This window comes from Schistocerca gregaria, chromosome 1 (assembly GCF_023897955.1).
Source record: "Schistocerca gregaria isolate iqSchGreg1 chromosome 1, iqSchGreg1.2, whole genome shotgun sequence".
NCBI lineage: Eukaryota > Metazoa > Arthropoda > Insecta > Orthoptera > Acrididae > Schistocerca > Schistocerca gregaria.
Genome location: NC_064920.1, coordinates 126,185,805 through 126,203,053, shown reverse-complemented (window position 1 = coordinate 126,203,053; position 17,249 = coordinate 126,185,805). Strand labels below are relative to the sequence as shown.

The 17,249-nt window shown below is 37.9% G+C and overlaps 1 protein-coding gene across 1 annotated transcript; it reads right to left on the bottom strand.

Annotated features, from left to right (window-relative positions):
* Positions 1–15,343: 15,343 nt before the first annotated feature.
* On the bottom strand, positions 15,344–16,841 carry LOC126304631 (uncharacterized). Its single transcript, XM_049992006.1, has 3 exons — positions 16,784–16,841; positions 15,605–15,791; positions 15,344–15,506 (listed from the first exon to the last, which is right to left on the bottom strand). The coding sequence occupies exons 1-3, from the start codon at positions 16,839–16,841 to the stop codon at positions 15,344–15,346; spliced, it is 408 nt and encodes a 135-aa protein (XP_049847963.1).
* Positions 16,842–17,249: the final 408 nt, after the last annotated feature.

The window sequence follows — 17,249 nt, the reverse complement described above, 5'->3', positions numbered from 1 at the left end:
CAGGAGATATTTAGTTGTATGTTCTCTAGCAAATGAGTCTCTCAATGTTAAACAGCAGTTAGCTCTGTTTCAGAGGACATCTTTCCAGTATGTATTGTGCACAATGATGATGTTCTGGTGCTCTTGTCTACTGACATAATAAATAATCATATTTTCAGATGTATCAGTTATTATGTTTTCTTTTCCATTAATTCAGTAACATTCACAAGAAATATTTATCTTTTCCACTAAATTATTAAATTAATTCTTATATTTATTGCACATTGCAACTCCCAGTTTCCATGTCTCTGAACTTGTACTCATGTTTGTTCATGTGGAAAACACTCATTAGTGGTCGGTGCCTTCATCATATATGTACATAATATTTACATGTAACTAATAGCTTTATATGCCTCAGTTACCACCCCATATGTTCCTTTGTTGGTGTACCTGTGTGTAGCTGGAAGCATGTTTGTGTTGCACTAGTCATTGTTTGTGAATGTTCATCTTCTTTCTTCATGCTCAGAGATTATCTTTCTTGATTCATCATGTTACTTGAGAGACTTGTATTTTAATTCTGTAATGTGTAAAAGTGTGAGTTGTGCGATAAGGCTGCATTGTATTGTTTTGCCAGTGCCCATTTGAATTTTTTGATGTGTGTTAGTCATGTATTTCACAGAAGTCTTTCTTCATGTAACATTTTCTTTCTTGATTCTTCACGTCATTTGAGGGATTAAAAGTTACAGTGAGTGTTGTATGAAATGATTGTGTTCGAGTATATGTGGCTAGGTTGTAGAGTGCATCTATAGTTGAGTCCACATCAGTTCCTATGAGTGTGTTTGTTTTATAGAGAAGCTGACATGTTTCTTAATGAGACAAATTCTTCCTTCTTCATTAATCATGAAATATTAGGTTTAACCAGTTTGTGTGCAGTGTCGTTGTTGAAAAAATGTTGTACTGTAATTATCTGTAGAAACGTGTATGAGCCTTAGTGGATGATATGTGGTATAGGTTATTCTGCCATTTTTAATCTCTACATAGAGCTTTTGATGATAGTGAAGATACATAGTTGTATATTCTGTGGCTTAGGACTTTCTCAGGAGTTAAAAAGCATGTAAATCTGTTGCAGACAATATCATTTTGATATACGATGCCAACAATAACAGTTTTAGGTGCACATGTTTAGTGACACGATTGGAATTCACATTTTATGATTTATTATATGAATGCATGGTGTCTTTTCTTTCAGACGTGTCCAAAAGAACAGACACCACATATTCATATAATTGATATGCCTAGCTGAGCAATGGATCCATCTTCTTCAGTGCAAATGCACAAATATGTACAATCTCCTGTGGGACTATCAGAGTAGCAAACAAGGAGTCAAAGGATAGGGTCTAGAGATAGGTGATGCTGATTTGGAATGTCAATTAGCTGTGAAGCATGCTGAGATAGTCCGTGCTGTTGAAATAACCCTGTATCCCAGGTGGCACAGTGATTAATGCAACTGTCTAGAACACAAAAGGCCCAGGTTCGAATCCCAGTCCAGTACACATTTTCACTCATTGCCACTGAATGCACATACTGTTTTTTCATGGCTGACCGCAGTGATCTTCAATTTTCATGTTATGATTTATTTTTTATTTTGTTTCTTTTTCATGAATACAGTAATAAATGCTATAAATATGTATCTTTTGCATTAATTATATTTCAATAAATCAGTGTGTGATAATTTATACCATCCATCAACACAGCAATTATGTGTTATATGTCATGAGATATTTATTGCAAGTTTACTTGCATTTTTGTTTTGTTTTACATACATCACATACTGAAAATCCCGGTTTCCATGATTCTGAAGCTGTGCCCGTATTTGTTCATGTGGAAAAAACTTATTAGTGGTTGGTATCATCGCCTAATATGTATCAATTTTAACAGGTAGCTAATGTCTCTGTACCTCTTAGGGCCATCCCATATTCTAGGCTTAATGTCTTTTGTCAGTGTGCTTGGGTGTAGTTGCCCTTCTTGATGTCAGACCCTAAATACGCCATGCCAATACGAATGGCATGTGAATATACAACATCGTCAAACATATATGAAACTTTATTGATATGAATAACTGTATGGGACGCCATTAATTCATAAATGATATTTTGGGCAGAGTAATATCTGTTTAATTTTAAGCAATCAGCTGTGCTAAATTCATTGGGAGAGGTGTAATTACATAATTGACTATTATGTAACAGTAAATTTTCCTTAGGTTGTCATTACACCATCACTTGAAACTTGCGTCTCACAGGCCAACTGGTTAATGGCCATATAGCACAGTCAAAGAAGTCCATGGTACATTTCACAAATCCTTCAAACAAAACATTGTTCTTATGCACACTAGCTTTGCTTAGTGGCAACAATACAGTCTTTTTGGGTCAGTTGTCAAGATGAATTTATGAGTTCTCAGCTGTCATTTGAATCAGTTCATGCACAATCACTGTATACGCTTCTTCATAACCTGTCCTCGCATGCTCATTTTAGCATTGAAAAATCAACATCATTTTCTCTTGATGTTTGTTGTTCCACATATTTAGATAAACCTCTATCATAACAGTTCCATAAAAAATAATTTAACAGTACCACCATGAATCCTGAGGAATTCTGTTCAACAAGCTGATGTGTGGAGCAAGTAGGTAAATCTTAGTCAATGGAAAATATATTAACACACCAAGATCAATATTTAGAAACTCAGTATGTGGCTCTCAAGAAATAGTAAACTTAAGACTGCAGACCACATCACAGCAACGTCTATGACAAATCCCACCTGTACCAAGCTTGGTGCAGCTTTAAACACAAGCTAGACCACCTTCTAAACCAATAATTATCATCATTAAAATGTACTCCATATTAGTCACTTGATGCATTCATTAATCTGCATTGTATTTTAAGATTTTCATAAGGCTTTTGACACCATTTCTCATACACAACTTCTAATCAAATTTGGTGCCTATTGAGTATTGTATCAATTATCTAATTGGATTCATGCTTTCCCGCAGAAAGGTCAAGTTTGTGGTAATTGATGGAAAGTCGTCAACTAAACTAGAAGTAATGTCTGTCTTTCCCTGAGGAAATGTTATATGCCCTCTGGTATTTCTGATATACATAAAAGATTAAGGAGATGATATGAAAAGGCCTCTTACATTGTTTGCAGATTATGTTGTCATTTAATACCTTGTAAAGGCGTCAGATGATCAAAACCTACTGCAAAATTATTTAGACAAGCTATCTGCATGGTGCTAGAAGAGGCATCTGACTCTGAACAGTGAAAAGTGTGAAGTCACCCATATGAGAACTAAAAGGAATCTGATCAACTTTGGTTACATGATAAATCACACAAATCTAAAGGCAGTCAATTCAACTTAATACTTATGGTTACTCTTACCAGTAGCTTAGACTGGAATGATCACACAGATAATGCTGTGGGAAAGCAAACAAAAGACTTCTTTTATTTGTCCCAGTCAAAATGTGGTAAGTGCTGATGAGACCACATTGCTAAGGTCATTGGTCCTTAGGCTTACTACTTAATATAACTTAAACTAATTTAAGCTAAGGACAACACACACCCATGCCCGAGGGAGGACTCGAAATTCTGGTAGGGGTAGCTGCGCGAGTTGTGGCAAGACGCCTCAGACCGCTTGACTATCCCGCGGCGCCTAAAGACTTTGATTTATAGGCAGAACATTTAGAATATGCAACAGCTCTACTACAGAAACTTCTTATACTACACGTGTCCTACTTCTCTGGAATACTGGTGTGTTGTGTGGGTTCTGCATCATATAGATCTGACAGAGGGCATGCAAAAAGTTCAAAGAAGGGCAGCACATTTTGTATTATCACAAAATAGGGAAAAGTGTGCCATGTGAAATAATATGTGAATTAGAGTGGCCATCATTATAACTGAGGCCTTTGCAATTGTGGCAGGATCTTTTCATGAAATTTCAATCACTAACCTTCTTCTCAGAGTGTGAATGTATTTTTTGCTGCCCACCTACATAGGGAGAAATCATCATCACAATAAAATAAGGGAAATCAGAGCTCATACAGAAAGACATAAGTGTCCGTGTGATATGTGTGTTGTTTGAGAGTGGAACACCAGAGAAATAGCTCGAAGGTGGTTTGATGGAACCTGAATTGCAGACTAACCATGTATGAAGACGTAGATGTAGGAAATGGTGGTCTTAAGACTGGCAGATGGAAATCAATCAATCTACATGGATATAAAACTTTCTCTTACACAATTTTGTGATAATATGCTTCATTTGTATGCAGATTTTATTATGAAGAAAAATGACACTGCATATTCTGATAACATGATAATTAAAATTCAAGAATCATCCATGAGCTCCTACACATTTCACAGGATAATACTTATCTATTATGGATAACAATACACCACTACATCCTCAACTGAATGAACATTAACAAGATCCATCAACTCCATCTTATATTGAGAATGGGTGTTTTACCACAACACAACACACAAACAAATTTCGACAAGAGCCTAATGTCTTCTATCAGATTATAACACAGTTTATCCCTAATACATTTACACACGAAATATCATCAGACAAACAAAGAAAACTATAATGATAAACACTGTTAAAAAAAGGTGAGAAATACTGCACCAGCCAGACATGGTCAGAAGTATGTTCAGGAACACGTGTAAATGTAAAACTGAAACTGAGCAATTTCATGACTATATTAAAATTAAAATTTGACGAGACGTTTCCTAAAATCACACATTCTGTTGGAGAATCCATCAGAAAAAACTCGGCAACAAAGGTACCAGAATATTCTGAATACCCAAATATCTCTAGAAAAGACAATGAGAGTAGCCCAGCCGTCTTACAGTTTTTTATCAAATGCAAAAGAACCTATAGGAAACTGCTGCAGGATGCAAAAAGAATTCAAAAGGATAAAGCTTACAGATGTTCAACAATAAAAGCAGGGCAACAAGGAATATAGTAAAACAAGAAACTGGTAGCACCAAGCCAAACCTGACAGATATGAAAATTAAAAATAAAGGTGGTTTAATACATAATCCTAAGGATAACTTTCTTGACTATTACTGTAGTAACATGGCAACTAAATGTAAAGTAAAGCTACCAAAAATACAATATACAGCTGCAAATAACTACATACTTTACATAAAGCTGCTGCTACTAACCATGCATCACTGGGATTGTGTATAAACTTAAGAGTAAAATATCAATAGTTCCAGATGAGGTTGCAGTGTGTCTACTATGGGACTGTATTAGCAGCATACAAGCATCTCTGACAGATACTATAAATCAATCATTCACTTCCAGTTGCTTCCCCGATTACCTAACGCAAGCAGAAGTTCTTCCCAACCACAAAAAAGATAGTAAAGAAAATATAGAGAACTACAACCCAAATTCAATACTGCCTCCATTTGCAAAAATGATAGAAAACTATTGTGGAAAACAGACTTACAGATTATTTAAATAAATATCAACTTCTGTGGAAAGAACAGTTTGTTTTCAGATCTGGAAAGGGAACAGAAGGTACTACAGGAAAATTTACAAAATGTAACAGTTATTTACCCAAACCTCAAAAAACCATCTGACATAGTTCGTCATGAAATACTTCTAGGTAAATCTAAAGTACTGGAAATAAGGGGGTGGGGGGTCATAAATAAATAGTTTACGTCTTATCTAGCAAACAGTGCGCAGTGGGTACGGATCTCCCAAATTTCAGATGGCTGAAATTATATGATATTGGGATAATTTACATAGGAAGTACAACAGCCATGCTGTGACACACAAAAGACATATCTGCTCACTATGTTATAAGTTACTGAGAAGATAGTTGGTTCAAGAAACTATTCAGTCATGATGGATGGCAATGTCACAAAACACCTGTTGCAGAGGTGACCACTTAATCATGGTATAGCCGCTGTTGCAACTGCTGAGATACACTGTGAACAATTTGTGGCTCAGGTGACCACGGTGTTCACTGTCACATCCTGTCACATGAGTGGGCACTAGCACATGACAAAATCTGTCACTCATGTGACAACTGAAACCACAGTATGACCCATCACACAAATAACCACTTTTTACACTGCACACTCCATTGCTTGGATGACCACTCAAATCACAACATATCCCATCACACAAGTGACGAATGAAATCACTACTCCATCACAGCACACTTAATGGATGAGTATGTTCTGCCTCGTGTCTGTGAGAGTATACATTATATGCAGGTCAGTCCAGTGAAGCAGCAACACCAACAGGGATACATCTGAATCATCTGCTCCCTAATCCTGCTGGATCCTCTTAAACTGGGCACACTGTGGTGATATAACCTAGACACAAACTTGCATTCTATGTTGTTGGGTGTCATGTATTATATTATTATGGATCCTGGCTACAAAACGTAACCCCCCTCCCAAAAGGAGGGTGTAGTTGAGGGTCAGGTAAATTAGGCTAGTAAGTGCACTTGAGGCCCAGAGTAGGATTGGACCAAAGATTATGCTGCCTGGAGAGGTGGTGTTACGTTTGTCTGAGGCAAGTGCATAGAAGTGGGTTCAAATGGGAAGGTGTATGTCATCTTTATATGTTCCAGTGACAGTGTCTGTTTCCATTTATGGAACCCTCCAGGGTATAATGACTTCGACTAACAATCTTGCGAGGTCCAGAGAATGGACATTGGAGAACAGGCCTGACCCCCTCAACACTGATCATTACATGCATGGCAGTTGTTGAATCTGAATGAACATAGGATGTTGGGGTGACATGCCGAGAGCCAAGTTGAGGCCATATGCATGGAATATGGTTGTGCAGTTCAAACAGGAATGCTGAAATGTCTGAGTCAGAAGAGGTAGCAGAGAATATGACACATTCTCTGGTATTTGAAGCTGCTCATCATATACTGTGAAAGAGCCTAGTCACTGCAGTGTTGAGGTCTGTCTTGAAACAAGTGGAGGTTGAGAAGTATGAGGAGTAGTACAGTAGTCCTTGCTTTGTTGTGGCAAACTAGAGCCACCTTCAAAATTTAATGCCATCGCTGAACCCTATCATTTTGGGCTGGATGGTGATGATGAGTGGCAAAGAATTTGGCAAGCTTTTTGAACAGCTGGAATTCAAATTTCCTTTCACAACCTTTGGTGATGTGGAAATTTTTTTTTTTCTTTGTCATCAGTCTACTGACTGGTTTGATGCGGTTCGCCACAAATTCCTTTCCTGTGCTAACCTCTTCATCTCAGAGTAGCACTTGCAACCTACGTCCTCAGTTATTTGCTTGACGTATTCCAATCTCTGTCTTCCTCTACAGTTTTTGCCCTCTACAGCTCCCTCTAGTATCATGGAAGTTATTCCCTCGTGTCTTAGCAGATGTCCTACCATTCTGTCCCTCCTCTTTATCAGTGTTTTCCACATATTCCTTTCCTCTCCGATTCTGCGTAGAACTTCCTCATTCCTTACTTTATCAGTCCACCTAATTTTCAACATTTGTCTATAGCACCACATCTCAAATGTTTCGATTCTCTTCTGTTCCGGTTTTCCCACAGTGCATGCTTCACTACCATACAATGCTGCACTCCAGACGTACATCCTCAGAAATTTCTTCCTCAAATTAAGGCCGGTATTTGATATTAGTAGACTTCTCTTGGCCAGAAATGCCTTTTTTGGTGTGGAATAGCAAAGCGTAATGATCAGTCCATTTACTGACAAATGCTAGTGCCACAGTATCAGCTGAGATGTAAGAAATTGGTGTTGCACCTGGCCAGTGCGTGAAATATTCAATGATAGGTGAAAGATACTGGTGAACATCAGACGTGCGGAAGTGATTGACAATGTTAGCATGAGCATACATAAGCTTGCCTGTAGCCACAGGAAAATCACCAACTGGCTCATGGATTTGCAGGTAAACCTTACTAAGCTTACATTCACAACAGCAGTGGTCCCAGCTGCAACAATCTGAGCAGATGCCAAGACACACATAGTGATGAATCCTGGTAGTAGCTTTAACACCTGGGTGTCACAGGTTATGGACACTGTCAAAGGCCTGCTGGGGGAAAGCATCTAGTAGGAAAGGTTGTAATTTGCGATTAGAGGTATCACATAATAATTTGTGCCTGTGCCAGCCTAAGGCCAGTTTTTGGGTTTTGGTGATAAGAGTCCATCTCTGTACTAACCTCTTGAGCTGCAGTGACTGTTGTGAAATTGATGCAACCAGTGATCCCAGCAACTCATGCTTACAATTGGCAGCTATATTGCCTGTGCTGAAGTGAGAGATGTGTTCCAGTTGGTGAAATTGAAATGGTGAGCAGTGACTTTTTCTTTGCTGCAAGGTATATAGTATGGGTCTGTAGTGTGGAGATGTCATTAAGTTCCCAGCCTGCAGCTTTTGGCGGATGTACCCGATTACCCCTAGGGGACAAGCAGCTTCCTGTCATAGGCACATCGTTGGTGTTCTGTAGGCATAAGCTTCATTGAAAAGAAGACCAATGGTTCTGAGGAACCACAAAGCTGCTCCTAAGGCACAGTTGTTGGTGTCAACCACCAGTGCCGACTGGGTGTTCATAGTATTGTCATTATTCCATCCTGGATTTTCTTTTGTTATTTAATTACTTTTATGTTCCTTGCCCCATTTGGCACAATAATTTGTAATAATGTGGAATGAGCTGTTTTTCCTTACATGCTGAACATTTATATATCTTTTTTTTAAATATACAGACTTGTCTTTGTAATTTCTATCCACCATCTTTCACACATTACATTGTGAGAAGTTCTGCTGTATAGAAGGCGATGTCAAAGAAAAAGCTTTTTAAGTTTGTTTTCAAATTTTACTTTGCTGTCTGTCAGACATTTTATATCAGTGGCCAAATAATCAAAAATATTTCTTGCAGCATTGTGCATCTCTTTTTGTGCTAAAGACAACATTAATATGAAGTAATAAATGTCATTTTTCTTTCAAGTACTGTAATTATGTGTATAACTGTTCCTTTTGAACTGTCATAGAATATTTACTATCAACTTTATGAGGGAAAAAAATCTACTTTGAATTAGTAGTCAGAATGCCCAACTCCTTAAACAGATTACAAGATGTTTATGAATAAGTACCACATATTATTCTTACAGCATGTTTCTGAGCAACCAAGACTTTCATTCTTAAAGATGACACTACTGAATGAAAATATTCAAAATATGTCAACAAGATTTGGTATGATTCTAAGTACAAAAGTGACTGAACTAAGTTGCTTTAGGAATTCCAAAATGTGCTTTTTCCAGTTTAAATTCTCATGAATATGGACACCACGAAATTTTGAAGTTTCCGCCCTAGTTATTATTTTCTCAGCCTGTGTTACACTTGTCATTAATACAGTACCCCTGGATGTGCAGAACTGAATATGAAATTGAAAGTGAGCACTTTCACAGAAAACAAGTTAATAAAACTTTTAAGAACATTGTTTACCATTACTTCTGTTTCTGTATGTGTGCTTGGATTGATTAAAATACACGGATAAGAAAAAAAAATTCCGGATTTTTCCCAGATTTCCCAGTTAAAAATACACATTTTCCAGGTGAAGTTACAGTTTTCACACATTATGTGACAATATAAGTTTCCTTTGAGCTGTAAAACTTATGTTCTTTGAATGGTTAAGGTTTCATACACCATATAGAATTTGCCGGCATTTTAGAAAACAAACTTAGCAAAAAACAATGATTTCGGAAATACCTCTGAGATGCAGCAACATTTATACTGTATATTTTCACTTTACAGAAATATAAACAGGAACTTGAATAGAATTGGTGAGAATAGAAGTTTGTGGCACATCTTGACAAGAAAAAGGGATCGGTTGGTAGGACATGTTCTGAGGCATCAAGGGATCACCAATTTAGTATTGCAGGGCAGCGTGGAGGGTAAAAATTGTAGAGGGAGACCAAGAGATGAATACACTAAGCAGATTCAGAAGGATGTAGGTTGCATTAGGCACTGGGAGATTAAGAAACTTGCACAGGATAGAGTAGCATGGAGAGCTGCATCAAACCAGTCTCAGGACTGAAGACCGCAACAACAACAACAACAACAACAAACATGAACTCCACCAAATATGGCATGATAAGTTCTGAAGTACTGAAATCAAGATAGCAATGTGCTTTTGTCCACCAATCATAGTTTATGGTGCATGATATTACCAGCCAAAGACAGCAGATATTCATTTATATAGTCAGCCAATAGCAGCATCAATCTTAATTAGTGCAAACACACAAACAGAAAAAGTTAAATTAAATTACTGTACATAAAGCATAGCTACAAGAAAAAGCTAAGCTATTACATATAATATTGGCTAACAAAAGTATTTTGCTATCTTTTTTTTCTTCCCTCCCCCAACCACGAAGAATACAGCTTAAATTGCAGGCACTGAATATTTCTGTCAAGCATTATTATAAATTTTGTTGCTGGGCACAGAACATTTCGTATGTTACCTGGCTGAATACATGTTCCATCAAACATTTTGACTTTATGATAGAAAAGAAAATAACATACGGACTTTTTCAATAACTCACTTTGCACATTTTTTGAAGGATACTTATACTTTTTGCCATAGTTGTGCTTAATTTGTACTCTATGAAAGAACTATAATAAATATGAAAAACTTAGTCTTTCATAGCTTGTGTTATCCTTTAAGAGACATCAAACAAAATGTGGCAGTAAAATATTAAATAACAGGGTAAATGTCTGATCCTCCGTGTTTTTATAAGAAATTCATTGCACATTCTCACACATAACATAATTGGCCTTACATAAAAGGAAATTACTTTGAAAGTAAAACTTTTCTCACTACCATATGCAACATTCTCCCTTGACCTTAAGCAGCTGTGACGCCACACTCATTGAAACAAGGCCAAAGAGACAGATGCACTGAAAGCAATTTGTTGTTACTAAGTATTGCGTAGTCTTTTACACATTTTGCAGTTGGCAGAGTCTCGTGTGGGTTCACAGTCTTCTGTAATTGTTAAAGCACACATTTAATTTGCAACTACAGTTTTATTTTGGATTTATTCTCTTGTTTAAATTTTATTGCTGCAATATTATTCTGCAACAGTGGTCTAAAGTAAAATTCTTTGTTAGAGTAACATGCTATTACCAGCTGAAATTACAAAAAATTAAATGAAAACTAATGTAATGAAATATTTCTGGAAGTCTAAAAATTTCCCAGGTTTTTCCTGACTATCCCAGGGTGTATGAACCCTGCAATATTAGTGTCATCTGCAAAAGAAACTAATTCTGCATGCTATATATTAGACAGAAGATTGTTCACACATGTGAGTGACACTAGTGGATCTGAGGCTTGGGAAACCCGATATGTAATTTTCACCAGTCAGAATTATGTCCCCGGACTACATTGGTTGAGTTGGCACGTAAAGAGCATTAACAGTAGAGCAACTTTTCTGAACCCCAAACTATTTACTGAGGATTTTGTTCCTAAGGTGAGATACCATTCGAAAATGCATAAGCTTCTCTGGAATCAGTGGTTCAGTGCAGCTGTGATGAAGAAGAAAACACTACTATTATGTTGAGGTAAAGGAAGCAACATGTGATGAAGCACTGTTGATGAATCAGTGCAATATTTTTCTGCATTATGGAGATAAAATGGCATCTAAAGTGATTCAAAGATGCCAAGCATTGTGCTGATGGATGCCTTTGGGCTGTCTTCCATGGTGACTGGTATCTGCATGGAAGCCTTCATGCTGCCAAGAACACTGAAGTTCTGCTGAGGGCATAGTTGAAGTAGCAAACTCCTGGAAGAGGATATATGTCTGGGATGCTGCATGCATTATGAGCACAATACACAATATTTGCCGTAGGTCTGTCAGGATGTATCCCTTTTCAGTATGGACTGGAGAGGAGAGGACTATAGTTGATATAGTTGAGTTGCTGTAAGTTGATCACTGACAGCTGCAGTGGCTATATGCAGCAGCTTCACAGGCCTACCTCAACCAATAATGTAATGCAATTTTATAAACATCCCTCTGGCAACACTTCAGTATATGGGAATTGTTTTCACCTGCAGCTGTTAGCACTTCACAGCTGGAAGCCTACAACAGTGCTACGAGCTGCCATGGACCTCCTTATGTGATCTTCTTCTAAAGGATCTGTTTGTATGGTGAATGATGTCATTTCAAAGTGGAAACTCAAATTTGGCTTCAGCAGAAACAAATTGCTCCATTGTGAAGTGTCATGGTCTATTGAAAACTGGAAGACTAGGTTTGGTGCATGCGTTATGTACTGTGCGGTGTCATTCTTTTCTTGGCGCTCAACGTGACTGCATGATGGCTGGAAAATGGTTGAGATGATCCTGGTAATGCATCATGGATGAACGTCAGTACAAAATTTGGTACAACATGGCAGAACCCAACAGTTAAGTGACCGGAGTCGTCGTCAATGAGTTGAGAGCCAGGAATGTTAGGGAGCAGCTGAAAACATGCTACGAAATCAGCACCAATGGCTGGTTCTGTGATAACTGCAATGGTGAGTTTCCAGCTGAAGGTGCAGTGCAATCCTAGATGTAGTTGTGAAGGACAGATGCCGTAGGTGGTGACAGACAAGTAATTGGTAGCCAATAGCTAAAATGGTGCTGGTTGATCCCCTATGAGCATTGTGTGTGGACAGTCACACATGTCAGACGCTATTTCTATATGAAAACAAGGGACAGACTTTCTATCCAAGATGTACAAGCAATTTGACACAGTTTGATAACTGTACATATCAATACATTGTGGTGTGGTCTTTAGCACAGTAACATTCATGAGTATGCTAGTGAGGATGTGGTGATGTGGAAACACTAGCTGGTTGTGCATGACCTGCAGACACCTGATCTGCGATAGCTTTGATCTGGGCAGAAAGCACATAGGAAGCACAACAGGCACGTTATGGCACATAAAAAACACAATGGCTCATTAAGCACAAGTAGATATATTGACAAAATCGTTGGTACAAGAGACCAGTCAAAGAAACAATCACAGTGCCACAAAGTACTCATCATATGAGTGATAACTTAGTCCCTGCACAAGACGTGCAAGGTCTGCTGCAGCAACAACTGCTAAAAAACATGTAGACAACTCGTCTCTTGGGCGACCACTGCACTCATTGGCATCAGAGTTCCTCTTGTTTTGCTTAAAAACTTATCAAAAAACTTTATACTCACCCCTTAATGGGGGTAGGACATCAAACGGGCCAACTTGGAGCAGGAGAGGCACCACAGGACATTTTAATTTCCACTATCTCTACTTTTACAAATAAATTCATAAAACTTTGTCAGGGTGACCAGGAAGGATTTAGAATTCACACTCATAGCAGTGGAAGTTCGAAAATATAATGAAGTAATTCTTTTTCACATGTAAAATTTCATCATTTTTTCACTTACTAATGGCAGCATTTGTTGCGATAGTAAAACTTTTCTTCATAAGTAAGAGAGATAGTTTGATGAACCATGTTTAAAGGTGCATGAAACTCTAGAATTTTCCAAATCTATTAAAAGCTGTGGCAAAAATTGAGGAAATTAACTAAAAAAGTTGTGTTTTTTCTAAACATGAAATTTAAAATACAACAGATAATTCGATTTTTCATAAATTGAATAAATTCTAGAGTTTCATACACATGTAAGTATGGTATGTATGCTGTGCAAAATCCATTCAACCATCTCTCTTACTTATGAAGAAAAGTGTACCTGTAGCAACAAATGCAGCCATTAATAAGTGAAAAAATTATGAAATTTAACATGTAAAAAAAATTACTTTGTCATGTTTCTGAACTTACACTGCAATGAGCATCAACCGTGATTCCTTCCTGGTGATGCTGACAAAGTTTTATGAAATTATTTGTAAAAGTATAGAGACTCGAAATTAAAATATCTTGTGATGCCTCTCCTGCTCCAAGTCGGCCCGTTTGATGTCCTACTTCCCTTAAACGTTTTCTGTTTGATTTTATATACGTTGAAAAAATTTTATCTGTGCAGGGTGACATTAATTCATGCTGACTAGAGGAACAACTTATAATATGGGGAATGTAGCTTCTAGTCAGTGTAAAAGTTACTGACAACTTCATAAAACCGAAACAATGTACTGTACCTTCTTGATTTTTAGGATGCGTTAACTATTTATGATTTTTTTTTTCTTTTTGCTGCATACCGGGTACAGTGTTCTTGGACACAGCAGAATGGAAAATCCTTTTGTTTCTCATCTACAATCAGTAGTCCATGAAAATCTTGCATTTAAGTAAGACAGCTTTCAACAATATCATTTTAACAGCTTTTCACCCTTTAACTAACCTTTTTATATCTAAATACACTATGTGATCAAAACTATCCAGACACCTGGTTGAAAATGACTTAAAAGTTCGTGTCACCCTCTGTCGCTAATGCAGGAATTGAGTATGATGTTGGCCCACCCTTAGCCTTGATGACAGCTTCCACTGTCACAGTCATATGTTCAATCAGGTGCTGGAATGTTTCTTGAGCAATGGCTGCCAGTTCTTCACAGAGTCCTGCACAGAGGAGAGGTATCGATGTCAGTCAGTGAGGCCTGGCACAGAGTAGCATTCCAAAACATCCCAAAGGTGTTCTGTAGGATTCAGATCTGGACTCTGTGCAGGCCAGTCCCTTATAGGGATGTTATTGCCATATAACCACTACCTCACATGCCACGCATTATGAACAAGTGCTCAAATGTAGTGAAAGATGCAATCGCCATCCCCAAATTGCTCTTCAACAGTGGGAGGCAAGAAGGTGCTTAAAACATCAATGTAGGCCTCTGCTGTGATGATGCCATGCAAAACAACAAGGGGTGCAAGCTCCTCCATGAAAAACATGACCACACCATAAAACCACCATCTGTTGGCAGTTACTGTTACTGTTGGCACTCGACACTCGGGCAGATGAAGTTCATCGGACATTTCCTATACCTACACCCAGTCATCAGACTGCCACACTGTGTAGCGTAATTTGTCACTCCAAACAACATTTTTCCACTGTTGAATCGTCCAGTGTTAATGCTCCTTATACCAAGAGATGTCATGTGGCATGATGTGTGGCTTATGAACAGTTACTCAGCCAAGAAATTCAAGTTTTCTCACATCCTGCCTAACTGTCATAGTACTTGCAATGGATCCTGATGCAGTTTAGATCCTACTTTCAACGTCTTCAGTTGCCCACCATTTTTGTACACAATGCTTCATTGATAACAAAAGCTCTCCAACTGCCCAATCTCCTCTTCTTTCACAGGTAGTGCATTCTTGTTCTTACTGTTCATACTAAGCTCTTTAGTCTTAGCTGTGTTTATTTTTAATACAGCTCTCTGAGCTTCTGCTTCTCACTCATATCCTTGAAAACATGGGTCAGGAGACAGATGTTGTTTGTAAACTCCAGGTCCTCTAGGCGATCATATATAGTACACTGTATAATTCTTCCTTTCTTTTCTCTTGAGTTCTGTTCTTCATGACACCATCTAATGTCAGAAAAACAGCAGTGCCTTACTCCAAATTTAGAATGAATTGTTCTGAGCGATTTCCATCATGTTTCACCTGGCAATTATATTCTCTGTACATCATCTTCATGATGATCTTTGGAGGTACTTTGTAGCTCTGCATTGTTTGCCAGATGGCTTCATGCTGCACCCTATCAAAGGCTTTTTCAAAGTCAGCAAAAGCCAGGTAAAAAGGAGACCAGTATTCTAAGGATTGCTCAGTAATTATCCTTGAGGTGTTGATTTGGTCCGTGCATGATCTGCTTTCTACCAATGATGGTAGAGCACTTGCCCACGCATGGCAAAAGTCCCGAGTTCGAGTCTCAGTCTGGCACACAGTTTTAATGTGCCAGGAAGTTTCATATCAGTGCACACTCTGCTGCAGTGTGAAAATATCATTCTATCAACCTCAAAGTCTTTTGCTCCTCTCATGGTCAGCTACATGTAGCTTGCTCTTGGGTAGCAAATTCGAAAAATCTGTACATATATGACATGGATAATAAAATGAAATGTTGTTTTGACCGTTGATCAACATAGATACTGAGACATTTATGGACAGCTGCTCCCTCTATGGTCTCATTTTGTACTTTAAGGCTTTTCTATTAGGTTTTCTACTTATATAGAAGTTTTTGTGATTAGTCTCCTTATATTAAGAGTTACCAGTTGGGGACAGACATAAGTGCCGTGTGAGCTTTCTCCTAACATTTCTGGTGTCCTATTTGTAATTATTATATTATAGTTGTCAGCAAGTAACACTGTTTCATCTTGTGTGACCTGTAGTGGCAAGCCAGTAATGTATGAGGTAGTTCAAAAAGTTCTTAGAGTGGAATAGAAAGATGTGAATCACACAAGTGTAACTTTTTTATGTTTCAGTGTATGCTCCCTTTGTACTAATACATTTGTCCCATTGATGTTCCAATACCTTGAGCTCAACTCAAAAAATAGATTCCTCTGTTCCTGCAAAACACTGTCAACTTTGGCTGTCCGTTCTCGTTTTGAAGACAATCTCTGTCCATCATAGAAAATATTGAGCTTGAGGAAGTGATGGATGTTTGATGGAGTCAAATAAGGTGAGGCTGTCAACAATTCATATCTAAATTGATGTATTTTTGTCATGGCACTGACATTTGTGTGTGTGTGGGTGCATAATGTCTTGTTGGATGATGACTTTCTTTCCTGCCAAACCTGGACTTCATTTGTATATCTTTTGCTGTAGTTAGTCTAGGAATTAGGGTAACATTATCCTGTAATTGTTTCACCTGTGTAACGGTAACATATCAGCAGAATTCCTTTTGCATCTCCAAAAACTAACACCATGACCTACCAAGCTGACGTTATTGTCTTTGTAAACTTTCCCGGCTTAGGACAATTTTACAGTAAGCAAGTGATTACACTCATGAATCAATTTGTTGACACAATCAGTTTATGTTCACAAATGTAAGTCCTGCACTCTTTTAGCATTTCAAATCTAATAAGAAAAGTCCTTCTTGACAATGAAGGGAAGACTTCTTGGACACCCTTAAGTTTTCGGAAAAAAATGTAAATAAATATTTATGTGAGACAATCCTCTGAAAAGTTCTATTGCAAAAAAAGTGCCTATCTTCTTAGGATGGACAGTATACAAAAAATTGAAGTTCCATCTCATGAGCAATACAATGAGTTTGAGCCTCAGAGTCCACAACTGGAGCAGCAGGTCATGATGCGCATTGGTCCCAGGTGGCAAGG